The sequence below is a fragment of the Pseudochaenichthys georgianus genome, chromosome 22 (genome assembly GCF_902827115.2).
Source record: "Pseudochaenichthys georgianus chromosome 22, fPseGeo1.2, whole genome shotgun sequence".
In the NCBI taxonomy this organism is placed as follows: domain Eukaryota; kingdom Metazoa; phylum Chordata; class Actinopteri; order Perciformes; family Channichthyidae; genus Pseudochaenichthys; species Pseudochaenichthys georgianus.
Window position 1 is genome coordinate 22412503 of NC_047524.1, and position 17980 is coordinate 22430482.

Sequence of the window (17980 nt, forward strand, 5' to 3'; positions counted from 1 at the left end):
AGCAGTACTCAATATTTGGCTTTGAGCGTATTATGGCTAAGTTTACACATCAGCTTTCGCTCCATTTAAAGTGTGGTTGACAGTGTTTGTGTTGTTTGACATCATGACCTTGGAGTATGTGTGCACAATAAGCCATGCCAAGTGTCAACATGATAAAAGAGTTAATACATGCACATTTTGCGCAAGATCTTCAAACTGAATAAGGACTAACTACAGGCAGATTAAACGTTTTTATTATGAAAAGTTTGAGTTTTTAATGCCCTTTAGAATGTGCTATTATGTTATTTCAAATGGTTTGGACTGTGCAACACAAAACAAAACAGAAACAGAAAACCTGAGTGGAGTGACACATACACATCTCCCAATATTTGAACAAAGCTTAATAAAACGACTTCCGAGCCCAGGATGACGACATGGACCACTCTGCAGACCTGCTGATGCTGATAACTCTAGCGAAACAATTCATGCGATTATGTTGCAGAAATGTTTGCTAAACACTATTACACACAGCTCACTTCTAACCTGAATTAATGTTGTGCTGTGTTACAAAATAGAGTAGAATGGTTGCATTCAATTTTCTTGCGGAAACGTTATATTTTAATGGCAGAGGAAAACATTGGCTTTCATGTGTGACGGTCACAGTTACTGCTCGCACAATTCCAATCTGGGTTTAAAATATATTTAGAAATGTCAATTTTATGCCAGCTATATGCTAATACATAACTTGAAATAAGAAAACCATAACACACAATTATTTTATATTTGTTTCAGAATTATTTTAGTTATCAGCTTCTTGCAAGTAATACAATAATCCCATTCATCAGGGCTACTCAAGCATTAAAACCAATTTTGTAGATTTTATCCTTTACGATTTGTCCCTGAAAACAGTTGATCCAATCATTTCCAGAGTATAAGACCCTCTCTGCACTCCTAATACTAAAATAAAGAAGACTAAAACCTGAACATTTGTGCACTACATGCCTGTTTTCATGATCCGTGCTGAATACAGTACCCAGCCTATAATAGTGTGGCTAGAGTAACAAAAATAACAAAACACAAGTTTTATTAAATGTTTATTTACACGAAATGTACACATTTGTTCAGAACTCACATGCACTTATACAAACATGAATAATTTAATCATAAAAAAAGACAGCTAAAAACACAACTCTACTGGAGTTTTACAAAGCTTCAGCCCCTTTAAGTGAAAGCCTTGTGACAATGGGTGAAACCAACCTGACCTGTACGTAGTTATAATCTAGAGACAAGCTTGAATTTCAGTCCAGACAAGTACCATGGCTGTATAACAATGCTGAACAGACACATTCAGGAAAACTAGGGAGGAGAAAAAGGAAAGTTCACATGGATAAAGTGGTGGCCCTGTCACGAAATAAAAGACATCCAGTGTGAAGTAAGTCATCCTTTCAGTGAGTCATTAGGAGTACATTCAACAGATGTTACAATGTACTGTATAGCCTCTGCTTTACAGGCATTTTCACTTAATAGCAGTCATCTGTGAGGCAGAGATAGGAGTTAACATGACGAGTTCTGGTTCACAAAATAATAATACAAATATTGGACTTTATTTACAGTATATTATCCAACTGGCTTGAAATAGGAGTTTTAAATTCGAAGTAGCCCTGTTTGATACTGCCCATTCACTGTAACACTGTTTCAAGTTTCTGTGTGCAATAAGCAGTGGGACATTTTAAAAATGGGACTGTGAAAAGCAATGGACATTGGTCCCTTGAGGGGTAAATAATATACAGTTATAGAGCACACCAATACTGCCGACTGTCTCCTGACTGAAACGTACGTCAACAGAGCATTGATCGGTTATAATTTAACCTTGGGTGCTGTGCTAAGCGGTACTTCAGTCTTTCATGCCAGTGCGAGCCCCCAAAGGCAAACATGAGCAGCGAGGCCACGTCCTGAGCAGAGCTGTGGCTACTGACGGTCTTTCAGACAATATTTACATGACAAATACAATGAAGTGAAAGGGTGCTAAAGAGGCAAAAAAAGGGAGAATATTGAAGTTAAGTTCACCGCACTGCTATGGTAGATTGCCCAACATGCAGTCAGCAGAAAAACAACAATAACACCCGCTTAATTAACCAATTTTTAGCTATATGTCACAATGGAAGGATGATTTACAAAGTCGTTTTTTTTCACACGGTCAAATAAGTTTGTGTCAAATTGTTGCCATTGAGGCTTTTTTCTTTCCTTTCCAATTATTCTCTTGGATGCTTCTAGACTCCCAGATGTCACTGACAACCTCTAGTGCAGTCACAACTCTATTGCTTACAGTCAAAACAGAAGTGTCGGACACAACAACTCATCAAGGACTTCACAGAAGAAACAAGTGATATACCAATGGAAAAAAGGACAGTTGGCCCGTAAGCCCTTTTTCTTTAAGCATTGATGTTTCAAAAATACAGTCTGCAATGTAAAAGACTGAACTGTGCTCATGTGATGGAATTGTGCAATGGGAGTAATATAAAACCACGTAGCCATTGAAAATAAAAAGCTACCCTGTCCTTCATTTGAATAAATATTATAAAAACACCAATATGGTGATTATGAATAGAAGAAACTATGGGGAATTAAATACGTTTCCACATATCATTTCTTATTACGAGTAAAAAATAAAGCATTCATGGTAAATAGTTCTTGGTTTGGACATTACAATACGAGTGGCATATATTTGATCAAACCATATTCAAAGAAATAAATAGAGTAGATGTTAAATTCTCATTAGTCCATACTCATCAAGATGTTGGATTTTCATTTCTTTGTTGTATCTAGAACATTCATTTGAAATGTGAATTTATCTTTGGAGTCCTTCATTATCAGACTCCCAAAGGTGCAATGGGATGTTCATTTAAACAATTCACATTAGAATATATATACTTCAATGGCTGCCAAGTCAACAACAGAGGTCCAGGAACATGTGTTGACTTTACAAAGTTCAAGACTGTCTCAGGATTCTATATTTTCTTCCTTTGCATATTCCTCTACGAGTTTCTCATAGGACTGTTCCGAGCCGTCACTAGTGAACACGGACCCTTCAGACTCAGAAGTGGGCTCCTCCTTGGAGTTCGTTTCAATGTTTTCATCACATGTAGTAATGGATAGTTTTGCTTTGGAATCATCATCATCATCATCATCATCATCATCATCATCGTCGTCGTCGTCGTCTCCCTCCAAGTTATTACTGAGGAAGTTCTCCTCGTCTATAAAACTAATGTTTGCGTTTTTCAAAGTTAGCGGATGGTAATCCTTAGAGTCCCAATTCCTTTGCCCACCCGCTCCACAATCTCCCACCCCTCCGTTCTCCAACTCCACGTCCTTGTCAAGCTGGTTCTCATACATTTCGAACTGGTCGAGTTCTAGGTCTCCCTCTACTTGGTCCTCTGTCAGCAGCAAACCATTGTCCGAGCCCAGGAGATAGTTCTTGGACTTTGAGAAGGCAACATTGACGCGGTCACTGAAACTGTATCGTCTCTTTTGGCGTGGTGAACGGTCCAGACTGAGGATGGTGTGGCCGTTAAATATGGGGGCATCATTGCAACTCTTGGACCGATTAATATCGTTGGATTTATTGATCGCGTTGGGACTATTGCCGTTGCTTCTGCCATCTTTTTTGGTGCCGATCTGTTTTATTAGGTCATTGTAGCCTTCCTGCTTCTTGGACAGGAAGCTGAAGATGTTGACGTCATTGGGAGAGGGAGGTAATCGAAGGGAGGCCTTGTGAGACTCTTTGTAGTGCCGGAGCTCATCGAGAGATAGCTTGCGCAGCCTGCGGCGTTTCTTCAGGGCCTTGTGGGCCTCAATCACCATCCGTACTTTCCAGTTGAAGAACAAAGAAAGCCAGGCCAACCCCAGATAAATCCAAACTTCCACAAAGTATCGGTACAGAGTTGGATAGTTCGTATTGGGATCCACACCTGCATGGAAAAATAGTCAAAGGTCATTTGTATCCAATGTTTTGGCCTGGTTTATTTGATTGGTTTAATACTTTTAATTCCCATCTTACCTGCGACAAGGTCCCCGAAACCAATAGTGGTCAATGTGACGAAGGAGAAGTACAAGCCTTCAATGTATGACCAACCTTCTTGCCACATAAATACAAAAGGTGGAAGGACCAAATGGACAAGCACCCCCCAGAGGAGAAATATAGCTGTGCAGGTAAACTGAGCCTTTCTCTGGAAAATAAAAAGAAACATATTTCAGGTAAGTTGAAGGTTTTGTAAAATACCACACAGAGCTTCATTTAGGTTTCCATGAAGTTGACAAAAAGCTCATGAACTTACCAGTGAAAACCCTTTCTTTGTTAGAAACTGGCCCAGGTGCTTGGCTCTGCCACCGAAGAACTTTCCCAGCTCACTTATCCAGGTAAGACATAAAGGCACTCCAAACAGCCCGTAGAAGATGCAAAACACTCTGCCTGATGGCGTTTTAGGAGCAATGTTTCCATATCCTGAAAACATTGAAAGTGAAACATAATTGGTTAGGATGTGTCAACAGTGTACAGCTATATCTATCTCTTTAGTATGGCTTTACAGGAGAAGGAAAAACCTTTTCCCTAAAATGGGTTGTCTTTATCAACCAACACAAAAGGTTCTCTCCTCCCCCATCACACCTAGATCTGTCACTGGAAAGTACGTACCGATAGTGGTGATAACAGTGGCAGCAAAGATGACAGCATTGGGCCAGTTCCAGTTGTTGAACGTTTTGCTGCCAGTGATGGTGACTCCTTGGCCTGCAGCATCTGAAACAGCCTGAGAATAACGAAAAAACACAACTGATTATTAGCTTGAATTCGACTTTAAGAGAAATACATTGACGCTGAACAAATGGATGCTATCAATTGGCAGTTATGGAAGGGTACATGTGGATAAGATTGAGGAAAACAGGAAGTTTGTTGTGCGTAAGCTCCATTTCTTCCACAGCATCCTTCCTGTGATATCATGATGGTATCTCCAGTGTTACTGATGAGCTGAAACAACGCTCCTGCACTCTGGAGAACCAACGTTGCCTTGAGGGTTCTACATTTCAGACCACTGCTTACATTGTTAGAGAAACAGGAAGGCATAAGCATCCATTTCATAATCCCATGATGATACAAGCTAACTAAATGATTCTTCAGTGGTTGCATTAATGTTTGTTTTTCCTGTATCAAGTTCCAAAGTAAAACTGAATATATCCAAGAAATTCTTCAGGAAAAGGGTATCATTTGTGCCTTGTCCACAGGCAACCATTTAGAGCATGGGCCATCAGATCCCTCTTGAAAGTTCAGCGTTGACATTTAAAAGAGAATGAAAATGCGTAATCAATCATTTCCAACCATATGTGTGATGGAAAAGCCACAACAGAAACTGCATTCCTTGTTGGGTATTTGCAACGCCTGCCATCTTTGTTGAGACAATGCTTTGCCCCCTGCACCAAAGTTCTTCTTTCTCCAAATGTGCTTGACGGGGGGGAATGTGCAGGGGTTGACAACATTCATATAAGCCTTTAAGTACTGGAAGATGGTTGGTTCTTTAATAATAACAGGTCTGTGGCAGTCCTGCTCTGTAATTACCAGCACCAGGGAGGCCAGTCTTTTGTCTGCTGAAACAACACAGTACCTCCGTTGGGCTTCAGCATGACAGCAGTGATGACCAAGTTTGTGTTCGAACCATGACTAGAAATGAAAAAAGGAAACACCTCACAAGAGTGGACAACGGTCGTGCTTACGCACTTTCACTTTAAGAGTCCTTCTGAGTACAGTGTGTAATGACTGGTTACATTTCTATGCATGGGTAACCTTGTAATTATCCCTGTTCAGGCTAGAATCATATTTGATGTAAGCTCTAAACAACTTCCCATCCCTTATGAACCAGTTAACACTACAGATGGCTAGAGATAACTGTCACCCTCCTGCTGTCTTCGGGTCTGACCGGTTTACTACTTTCATCAATCATAACCTTTCTGTTTTACATTCTCTCACACACACACACACACACACACACACACACACACACACACACACACACACACACACACACACACACACACACACACACACACACACACACACACACACACACACACACACACACACACACACACACACACACACACACACACACACACACACACACACACACACACACACACACACACACACACACACACACACACACACACACACACACACACACACACACACACACACACACACACACACACACACACACACACACACACACACACACACACACACACACACACACACACACACACACACACACACACACTTTCCAGTTTGAAAGGGTGTTAAATGAAATTTGGTGATGATTAATGGTTTTTGTGTTAATGTAATAGCAGTTAAAACAGGACCGGTCAAATTTGACCGTGAACACCAAAGTAAGGGGGGGGGGGGAGACGAAGACAATAGGAGGGTTAAAGAATAACTAAACAAATTGGGCTCTATTTGTATATACCCTCCAACTGTTTAGAATTCACTATGTCTGATAAACAAAAATGAATATATATTTTATTAAAAAACAAAAAAAAGTAATTATTCAATGAAGAGGCTTCACAGCAGTGTGACGTGCCAACTAAAAGTATGTGTTACTGTCTATTAATTGGGCAATTCCTTCTTGATTGAATGGTTTATAAAATGTAATTATGGGGGAAATGTCAATCACCGTTGCCCAAAAACCAAGATGACCTTCTCGAAAGACTTGTTTTGTCCACAAACTCACGTTTAAAAAGACTTAAGAGACTGCAGATAAATGATATCGCTGACAGCTAATGGATGATGCAGCTCTACAGCAGTGTATCAAACCAAAAGAAGGTTAACTTGACAAACATGCGTGTTGACTTCTCCAATCTGCCCACAGACAAACATTGCTTCAGATGTACTGACTGTAACCTTCCAGCACTGTGGCTTATACCGATGGAAAGTGATGATTATAACATGAAAATAGACAAATAGACAAATTCAAATGACAGACCACATAACCATTCATACATTCCTCTGCTGCAAATATAAAATGCTAAAACCCCAGTCTGTAGCGGTTTGAGGTTTGTTTGTTTGTTCCGTCAAATCATAGAAAAGTGACAAATGTTATGTTTGTGGTCTGTGTGTGTGTGTGTGTGTAATGTATGTGTGTGTGTATGTGTGTGTGTGTGTGTGTGTGTGTGTTTGCTCTACACACCTTATACTACCCCAATGAGGATGATTTGCACATGTTCACAGTCTGCCTGCCAGATAAAAAGTTTGAAACGTACAAAATGCTGAATCACATGAATACAACGAGGACAGAGTGCATGATAAATCACGGGAGTAAGCGTTGTGCCCTCAATGAATGTCACTCACACAGAGGACAAGGAACATAACCTTTAAAAGGCCTACTTTAAAGGATTACAATGTTAACTTTTATTGCAAATCTTTAAACATCATGTCTTGCTGCCTTGTTTTTTCTATGTGAAGCACAATACAAAGGCTAGGAAGGCTAGGAAGGAGTACGTAAGCACAAAGTTGCCCAAAGCTAACTAAACAGGCGTTGCGATGCAAAAGGTCCGTAAAAGGTTAAAGGGTCAGCTGGTGGTATGGTGACTCGGGTCACAGATAACCCTGAGCACAAGTCAAAAAGGCGAAAGCGCTGGGGGAGAAAGATAAAAGAGACTTTGTGTCAGAAAAGCAGCTCAGAGGGCGCTGGTTAAACTGGCTTCTCTACAAGCCTACCCAATAGAAAACTGGATATCAGGAAGAAACTGGGTCTTTCATAGTTCTAGGTAACACAAAATGGGACTTTTTTGGCCAAGAGGCACACCCCATTACCGTCTTAGAAGTCAGGAGGGTATATCTTAAAATGTTCAAATCAGAGGCACAAAATACTGCCCTGGTGCAGTAATGATTAATGTTAGTGTTTTTTTTTACACTTGTACAACATGATAGGAACTGACTCGATTAGGGGTTTGACAGAAAAATACACTTTTGGTTTTAACAGACTAATTTCCACCAATTGTTTCAGTCCTTTTTCATGCAGAAAACCTTCTCAACAGTACTTTCTAATACACACAGTTGTTGGCTTATGTGCTGCAATTGGCAGTAAACACAGAGCGATAGAGTGCAGTGAAGAAACAGGAACCGTCCTTTACATTTCTGCAAGATCTGACCTTTTTTCCCACTTTTTTTAAGCCTTGCATCCATTTTTAAAGGATTTCATAAAGTTGTGAAAAAAGCTTGTTATTAAATGCATTCTTCTTAAATGAATATTGATCAAAACAATGTGGTGCTATTAAACAGCCTCTAAAAGGATTCTTTTACTTTTCTGGATGTGAAAATATTGCCAAACTGCCGGCATCTGCCACACTGATAAGCAAAGAAACGGTAAAAAAACAAAACACATTGACAAACTCCAACTGTTATCAAGACAGCTGTTGTTCCAGCATACCATTCCAGCTCGGAGGTATTTTTCCACTAGCAGCACGCGAGCACAAGACGGCAACAGCTGCTGTGGTCAGGAGTGATCTGACTGACAAACAATGAAGTCACTCAAGCTCCCGCATATCACTGTGTATTGATTTCTGATACAGACGAGTTGCAAGCAATGTTGTGCGAGAAACAATGCTGAGACTTCACCGCGTGAACCAAAGATCGGCCACAGCGGGAGTGTGTGGCAGAACTACTATGGGAAAGTTGAGAAAGGGATGCTGTATTATTTTGTAGACATACAAAAGGGAAGAGGCTATTACATTCCTAGACAGTGAAAGGATTCTTACATCTGTCAAGCAGAGCATATCACACCATGAACCTATTTGTGAGTGGCTGCTTTACACTGGGCTGATAATACCGCGTGACTAAACTTAGTTCATTAACACAACAGATGGCATTTTGATTTGGTTTATTGTGCATCTTTGTAAACCTCTGCAACAGCATAGAGGAAATTAATATGCCCTTTGGGTGTCGAGCAGACCCGGTGTCATGGGCGGGCCCCATCCAGGATTTGGGCCCGCCCATCCAGGATTTGGGCCCGCCCATCCAGGATTCGGGCCCGCTGTTCAAATCGCTGAATACAACATTTTAATTGTTTTATTATTATTATGTCCAGTGGCAGCGCCAGGGTATACTGGGATAGGCTACAGCCATACCAAGAAATGGCTTAGCCCGACCATAAAAAATGATGTTAAAGTAAGCAAAATAAAGCCCACCAACTCGCGGAGTTATTTGCACAGACAGCAGTTAGTAAGATTGATTTCAGCAGAGACTTGTCTGGAAATCATCTTTGATAATGTCTTTGATAATGTCTTCTGGCCAATCAGAATCAAGATAACGGCGTGGTGTTGTTGCAGGAAGTCCCGACGGAGAATACGTTTGCTGTAGTAGCCTACATCTCTATAGGCCTACATCGATATAACATTACGTGTCGATAGAAATCAACACGTAATGAATAAGACCCCACGGTTTGATGATTGATAGGTGTGTGGGCTGTCTTCCATTTTGACACACAGAACAATGGGGGCTGTCCACCCTTATTCACAATGTAAAGTAATTCACAGCCTCTTCCCTCTTTAGTGAGGAGCAGCAGGTTCAGCTTTCAGAACAAAGTAACAAAACTAAAATGGCATTCATTTTTTCAAATATGTCGTGTAGTAATAGATTTATTTATTTTTCTTCTCAAGAGAGGACCAGAATGTGTATTTTATGTTCTGTATTTTAAATCTGTGGCACAGCGTTCCAAATGTGCCACAAAACCAACCAATGGATGTATATATAATAAGACCGTCAACAGCCTAAACCCCTCCGTTTCGGCAACAACAATTCACGAGCGCCCCCCAGACATTGACACCTTCCATGACTTCAGTTAATGCTTTTTTTAAAAAGGGAGGAAAGACATGGCTATTTCCAGCCAGCAGCCTCTCGACAGCCCCCTAAGCACATGACAGAGTCAGCTACCCCTGAACACAGAGCGCTACTTCATTGTGCCGTTTCATTCTGATGACTGGTCATGTTTGCATGTGACAGCAGTGTGTGGAGAGCGCTGTTTGCACACTTCTCATTTGGCCACACATGGTCTTGTCATGTGTGACGGGACTCTCACGCTAAAAGTTAAATCAAATAAAGAGATGCTCCTCGGATAATTTAAAAAGGTAACAAGTGCAAACCAAAGCTGCGCTGAGATAATTGGTCAATGTTTGACTCATTAGTCATTACAGCTAAATATTGACCCTAATCTTCTCAAGACTACATTGAAATGTCGTGCATATCCAATGGTCTGTCCTGCATGTATGATTTCAAAAATGGTATAGCATAGAAGAATCTAGACACATTGCTTTTATTATGTTGTGCAACGATTAGTTAATCGCTCCAGAGAAAATGTAGATGAAAACTAATTTGATAAATCCATTCATTGTTTTTCAGTCATTTTTCAGTCCAAAAACATGAACTGGTTCCCGCCGGACAAATGTGAGGAGTGTTAGTTTTCTTTTCTTTTTCACTGTCGGCTTTGATAGTTTGTGAATGGCATGTTTTCTTAAACATTTCACAGATGGAACAATCATATCTATAACTTGACGTCATAACATTTTAAGCATGTTACAGGTTACAATACTACATTTATAATTCCTTGTCTTTTTCTTTAAAAAACGATCACGCAACTTTTAAAATTGGCCGTTATAATAATACATGTATTGTTGCCAATTGTTTTGGGCATTTTACAGAGCCTGTACATCACTCAATAGGAGCAGACATTATGTATTCAAAATGTGAACTGTGCAAAGTTTGATTTTGTATCACTTGGCAAAAAGTTGACGCATTATATGTGTTTGTGTTCATTTGCAACACTTGACATTGCACGTGTGTTGTTCACACTAAACACCAACACTGAGGACAGTAGCACAATAGCTCAACATACATAAAAAGCTATGGGAAACACTTTGATGAATGACGTATACATGCATGCATTCAAGTGTTGGTTTAGACTTCATAATGCATTCTGCTTCTGCCTACAGGGCTTCTGCAAAGTGAAACACAGACATGACACTTTAGCTACGAGCACTGTGTTCAACCTTATTTGCTGTAGATATAATGTGCAACCACCTCACCCCCCCCCCCCCCCCCCCTTTCTGAACTTGTATAACCACTTCTTGAGAGCCAACATTGATGGACCATAAAATCCATTCTGTGAACTGTGACCACTTCAAGGGTCCTATAGTTAATAGTAAACTCCTTGTTAATAAAACAGAGACGACAAACTTTTACTAGAGTGTCGCCTTATCTTGTTAAGCCGGCTTTATATTTTAATTGTTAACAAGAGGCGCAAAGTTTCCACAATGGAAACATTATAGAATCTCTGGTGCTAACACAACTGGGGTTGATAAAGGCAGCTCAAGGGCGATGAAGTGGATGTGTATACGCTTTCATGTGGGGGCTCTAAAGCCTTTGCAGCAGGTGTCTTGGCTAACCCTGTAAAGGAAAAGTACTGGCAAACTACACCTCTGGACTCATTAGAATGTTTAACTATGCTAAGAGTGGAGAAGTCAAACAGGATTTGATACTATATTTTCAAAGTGCCTTGAAGTACATTCACTCAAGTACAATTTGAGGTAACTGTACCCGAGTATTTTCATTCCATGCTACTTTATACTTTAAAACCACTACATCTCAAGAGACACTTTTTCCTCCAGTATCTGACAAATTAAGTCACTTTTAACTTTCAGTTTCAGCAAAATAATACCAAATATAATAAGCAAATCATCTTGTTTTATTATAGGTTAAGATAAAACTGTATTGATACTTTGGTCCAATTTGCTAATCATGAGTAAATAGTAGTACAAAAAAGCTCCTCCCAAACTTTTCGCTAATAAAGTGATGAATAGCCATAATGCATTCATAATTATAATTTAATAATAGGCAATGTTTTGGCAAGAATTTGGGATTTGATAGACATCAAGATACAACGTTTAATATATTGTGATTATATGTTGCAATACTGTAAGCATATATATATATATAGAGAGAGAGAGAGAGAGAAAATCAATTCAATTAAAAAACAATATGTGGATACCAAAGAGCATCAATAATTTGTTCACACACCATTCTTTATCTAGAATTGCCTATTGTGCAAGATGAGTAGTTGCACTTCTAGTCTTCGTGTGTTTTGTGTATGCTAAATCTTGTTACATACCATTTGAACACTGCACCTAATTCAAATTCAGAGTACTTCCTCTTTTACTGGTTTCAGTTGAGCGCCTGCTAACAGTTCAACCAAATAACAGCTCTTTCGGCTGCTTTACAAGAACAAAAAGCCTAAGACCTCTCGACCATAATATTCCACATTAGGAAGCAGATGGGGGGATTTGGCTGTTAGAGAGATGCCACGAATGGGGAGGAGGGGGAGGCTTATGGGCATATCCCTTTCAGTCCCCCCCAAACACAAAAAGGAGAAGCAGGAGGAAGCAGAAGGGGGGGATGGTGGGATAATAAATCTCCCTAATACTGATGTGGGTCCAAAAAGGGGCACAGGTTGAGACATGTTCCTGGTCATACTTGCAAGGGGGAAAAGTGGAAAAACAGCATTCAAATAAACCACTGTCAGAGATGCTAGTGCAGAAAAAGGATCCCCCTGATATGGTGCGCTGCATATACGCTGCTGTTTACACTGACAAGTATCTGTGTGCGCTCTTCTTCCATGCTGAAGGACTTTCCCCTGACACGTTAAGATGGTGTCACAGCCAAACAGAAAGAATAAAGGTCACAAAGCCTCCACAGATCAAAGATATCAAAATAACTTCCTGGATGTCATGGGGCAAACACCTGCACGCACGTGTGTTTAATCATTTGTGTTCATTGAGTGCTGACAGTAAAACTACAGAGGTCAATGACACCATCTTTACTGCTGGTTAAAGAATTGCGATAATAACAAGATGTTGGCAATGGAACACCAAGGCCTGCAGCTTTAGGGCGCAGGTTGCAGATTGGCATCATAATCACAGCATCAGGTTTACAACTGCAGATTTGATATAGGCCTACTATATAATATAATTATCATATTTAGACTTGGACATAAGGGCGGTCCCCAAGAAGATAGCATTTATGAGGACATGTGGGGTTATTATGGAACTTTAATGTTAATTGTCAATGTGACCTGTTGCTGTTCAATTCAAATAAACAACAGTTAAAGAAGATGACCATACCTCTAATATGTAGTCCAAATCATCTTGCGTCAGACAGGGATGCTTCTTAAGTATTGTATCCTTCTGGGTACTATACTCGTTTGCAGCTCGCACCCAATTGGGCTCCTCCAAGACTTGAAAAATTGCTGCCCCAATGGACAGGTAAAAAATAATGGCAGAAGTCAACAAGGGGCCTTTATCTACCATACTTATGACTCAACTTGGAGAACGCGGGACAGGGGGAAAAGAAAGAGAAAGGAGGGGGTAGATAACAACAATACCCGGAGTTATGCGGGACTCATTCTCGGCAAGTCTTTCGCTTCACAAAATGTTTCTCCGTCCGCGCGAGGGCTGTGAAAAAAACATGAGAGGTGCCGCTCCTGACAGCATTGGGCTCGAGACATAACAGGATGAAAGTGTTCATAAAGCGCGTGCTATGGAACCGCAGCTGCAACTGTATTGTGTCCACGTGCGCAGCCGGAGAAGTAGTGCCTTCTGAAGAAGTGAACTGGGAGCAGTGGAGAGGAGCAGCGAAGATCCGCCCAGAAAACTAGTAAGTAGGGGGGGCAGCTGCTCTGCAGTTTGTTTCGTTAACTGGTGGTTGCAGGTGTACAGCCGCAGTTATTATGAAGTTGAAAGTAGCGCGAAACTTTGGAAAGTATCTAAAAAAACGTTTAAAAAGAAGTTGAATATATTCTACAAAATTAGTTGGTTTTTTTGCAAATTTATTTTTTAGAAATGCACATCAACTATAAGACAGTTGAGTTTTAATTGAATTGTAGTCTTTTTAATAATATACTACTCAACTCAAGTTTTACAAGATTATTCGAAAAGTTGATATGTTTCGAGATAAAAGTTGACATGTTTTAAGTTTCTGAAGTGTACAACACATTTTAATTTCCACTTTAATAAAGCTTTTCCAGAGATGTAGTCATGAGACACTCTTATTGGAAACTGCCTCTGCATACAGTTTGTATCTCTTTTTATATTGTATTTTTTTTTTTTGATATATATTGTGCAGTTTTCAAACTTGCACTACTAAAACAACAAGCTATCATTGATTAATCTTTATAATCTATTTTGTAAGCAGAGTGAACACTTTAAATGTTCAATTTAGAGTGCAGATAACAGGATTTTGTGGCACAACCTGCCGATGATTGCTCTTTTTTCAGCCTAAAACTTGACTTTTATGTTACCAACTGGAAAGAAAATGGGCAAACATTTACTTAATCATTGCCACTGGATTTTCTCCCCCTGTAAAACATTACATTTCATATTAATTCAACTTCCTTCAGCCGTGGTGAATCATTGAGAGTCCTTATATGCTTAGGGTTGCACATTAATCACATGATATCAGAGAGTGTCTTCACAGACAGTAAAAGACAGTTATGTAATTATCACTGTGGTCTCTTTTCCACACATATCGGAACAATTTGGATATTGAGGTGTAGCCTCAATATCTCTTGAGGGTTGTTTGGTGAGATAATGTTCATCAGTATGCAGCAAAGATACAAATAAAGAGGTGGCGTTCAAATATTGTGGTTGGTTGTAAAAGGACGAGAACCAAAAGGTAAACCTTGTCAATGTCCAGAATTGAACTGCTCAATTGTTTGCCCTAGTGATGGGTTCTGTTTTCTCTGTTGGTGCCCTGAGGAGCAAAGGTCAAACTAAGAGAATCGACAATCGGAGGGATGAAACTCTCTTTAATGGTCACACATGCAGAGCACACAGCACACACAGGGACATTTGGCCTCTGCATTTCACCCATCCTAGTACCAGGGGTCTAGGAGCAGTGGGCAGCTGTACAGTGCCCGGGGAGCAATGGGAGTGAGGGGATGTCCAGTGCCTTGCTCAAGGGCACCACAGCAGGGCAGGAGGTGGACTTGGACCTCTCCAAGTAGCAGTCCACACTCCATATTTAGGTCTGGTCGGGGACTTGAACCGGCGGCCCTACGGCTCCTAGTCCAAGCCCCTACTGACTGAGCCACTGCCGGACAAAAAGGAACACAGTTATTGATTTGTGTCCAAGTAGAGCCACAGATCCTCAGACAGAGATTAGTGTTAATTATACTTTCTGTCAATAAAGGGACTTTATTTGCAGAAAAAGCAAAAATCATTTTGATTTTCAAAATTGTTGTTGCCACAAGACCTCAATGCACTTGTGGCATACAATTGTAAATTGGCAGTTGTGTGGGAATCTATGGCATGCAAGACAGCAAAACATTGCATCATGATCTCTGGTGTACTTCCTTCCCAAGGCCCTCTTTTTACAATGTGGGTAATTTTATTTTATGTTCAAGAAAGTATACGTTAACTAAAAACGTACACAGCTCATAATTAAAGGCAAATCTGTTAATTGCTTATGTTCATAATGCATCTGATTCTGGAACTGTATACAAGCTATGTTACAGCTGTGTGAGTGATACTAAACTGAATTTACAGATCTGTGCAGATAGTACAAGTTTAACAAATCAATGGAATGAAAGGTGTTAAAACATTTGGAAGAGTAGTGCAGACCATGTTGGATAAAAAATAAACACATTCATCATGTCAAAGAAAACCAAGACATTTAATTTGTTATGAGTCAGAGCATACATTAACTTGCTTACAATTAAGATCTTTCCTCATTCAAATATTTTGATTAGACTAAAATCACTAATTTTGAGTGTCAGCAATACAAATCTAGGATGGGTAGGACACAAGTGTTTTTTTCTCCAAAAAATAAAATTGGCTTTGAATATTTTACACCATTATTCAGTGAACCATAAACAGATACAATGCCCTTATAGAGTTTTGGAAAAGCATGCATTTCTAAATCAGCTGACTAAGCTTGTGGTTAGACTGACTTGAACTGTAAGCCAGCTCAGCATGTTAATCAAGGTCATGACATAACCAAATTCTTACATAACACTCATTCTTCCTTTGTAGTATCAACCATTGGAGCACTTGACTTACTGTACATAGAGATTAAAATCATCAAATAATTAATAGTATTCTGCTTTTCAAACATTCAACATGGTTTAAGCAATCCTCTTGATGAGTTTTGTGTTTTCACATGTCACTAAAAAGTGAAGAGGAAGAATGTAGCCCCCTGATTTTGACATCAAGACTGTTTTCTGATCATTCATAGACATGTTTCTTTTCTAAATGTCTTTTTGAGGCCTGTCAATAGCAATCTTAGGCCAAGCACCCACAGATGTTTAGTTGATACCACAAACATTGCTTTAGAGCTGCTGAAGGCCATGGTGGTCTTGTGGAAAGCCCTTTGGGATTCAAGGGGACTTCCGGAGGTCAAGGCACCCAAGATAAAACAACCGGAAGAGCCTCATCAGATAACAAAGTATCCACTGTGGATGCATTAACACATACTCAGACTTTAGCTTTAAAATACTGCGACCGGCATCAACAGAAAATAAGGATCATACATTGTTACGATACTTGTATGCTTCATATTGAAACCAAAGTCATGTCTGTGTCTTTCATGGTCATCATCACCTCTGCCTCATATTTTTTATCTTGTGATCTGCTAATTTCAGTTTCTATCAGGTAGCATACACACAAACTGCCAGGGTAGACAAGATTATTGCCTTGATATACGGTTCACTTGCAGCAAACCATGCAAGTCACCTTGTGAAAGCAAAGTAGGAGAACCCATTTTTAATGAATGACCTTAAACAAAATGGTATCCCCACGAAAAAAAGCTTTGCATTGACGATAATACACAATATGTAATTTTCTGTCACTAGGAGTCTCTTAGTCAAAAAGGTTTGGTCGCATTTTCAAGTAGTGTGGGAAAATTGGAGTGAAAGTCTTCTAAACTATTCCCATCAAAGCAGTCAGCTTATCCTGGTTAAAATTCTGTTCAAAGAAATCTGAGGTTTTACGGCAGAGCATAGCGGCTGTGCTAATGACCGGTAAGTATTTAAAAAGTCAATTAGTTTACACTCAACCTGTCAAAAGAGTTTATAGTATGTGATTCCTGTTTGCTAAGTAATATTGTATGCCATCCCTTTGTAAAGGGTTATTTTTAGATTGTGTAGGTGCGTTCGGTGATTTGACCATGTGGAATGACTGAAGAGCTGCTTCCTAGTCCCATTGTTTTATGTTTATGTTTTTTTTTTCTTTTCCCGAGAGTCTTGTGGGAAACCCGCACAATCAGGCAGCTAATTTGTTTCTTGTTGGTGTGTGTTTCTTTGAGCAAGCATCTTTACAGTGTGTGTTCCCAAACTGAAAATCATGGGCCGACAGGCAGAATCATACTGTCCATGTCAAAAATACATTTTCAAAAAACACATAGATTAGTATGTGGGCACATGCGGTAATGGAACTTGTATGGTTAAACCAGATATTCAATATTTGAATCATAATATGAAATGCCGTAGTATACATAACAATCATTTAAAGCTTCCGGTTCAAAACAATAAAACTGTATACAGTCTGTGTCACCATTTAAACAGGCATATTAAAACAAATGTGAGGCAGGTTGCCATAAAGCAAGCACATTGGTCGAAATGTTAATAACAGATACCCTCAAGGCAATGTACTGCAATACTTTTACTGCTGAGGATTCTGAGTTAATGCACTGTGGAGGTCTAATCCACAAAACCTGTTCTTTTTGCAATTCTGAATCCTGTATAAGATCTTACTCTGACTGCCAGACCTCAATATCAGTGCTACAAGTGTGTATTTGCTAGTAAACTTTCGCAGACTAAATGACATTTTGTTCAATAAGTCGTTTTATGCTGCAGGAAAAGTGAAACCATTGGAGTACTTTGCAGTTTGAGATTGTTCTCGTTGCTCCTGCACAATG

The 17980-nt window shown here is 39.7% G+C and overlaps 1 protein-coding gene across 1 annotated transcript; it reads right to left on the reverse strand.

Moving 5' to 3' along the window:
• Positions 1–1060: 1060 nt before the first annotated feature.
• kcnk5a (potassium channel, subfamily K, member 5a) lies at positions 1061–13698 on the reverse strand. The gene is made up of 5 exons (XM_034111294.2): positions 13192–13698; positions 4670–4781; positions 4314–4480; positions 4037–4205; positions 1061–3947 (listed from the first exon to the last, which is right to left on the reverse strand). Exons 1-5 carry the CDS (start codon positions 13375–13377, stop codon positions 2980–2982), a joined length of 1602 nt encoding a protein of 533 aa, XP_033967185.1. The 5' UTR covers positions 13378–13698; the 3' UTR covers positions 1061–2979.
• Positions 13699–17980: the final 4282 nt, after the last annotated feature.

What these genes read in the sequence shown, in the direction of transcription:
- kcnk5a (XM_034111294.2), bottom strand. Translation starts at nt 13,377, where the DNA reads ATGGTAGATAAAGGCCCCTTGTTGACTTCTGCCATTATTTTTTACCTG. An exon ending in CACTGTTATCACCACTATCG is followed by an intron (nt 4,481 to 4,669) that starts GTACGTACTTTC and finishes CAATGTTTTCAG; the next exon opens with GATATGGAAACATTGCTCCT. An exon ending in CAAAGAAAGGGTTTTCACTG is followed by an intron (nt 4,206 to 4,313) that starts GTAAGTTCATGA and finishes TTTATTTTCCAG; the next exon opens with AGAAAGGCTCAGTTTACCTG.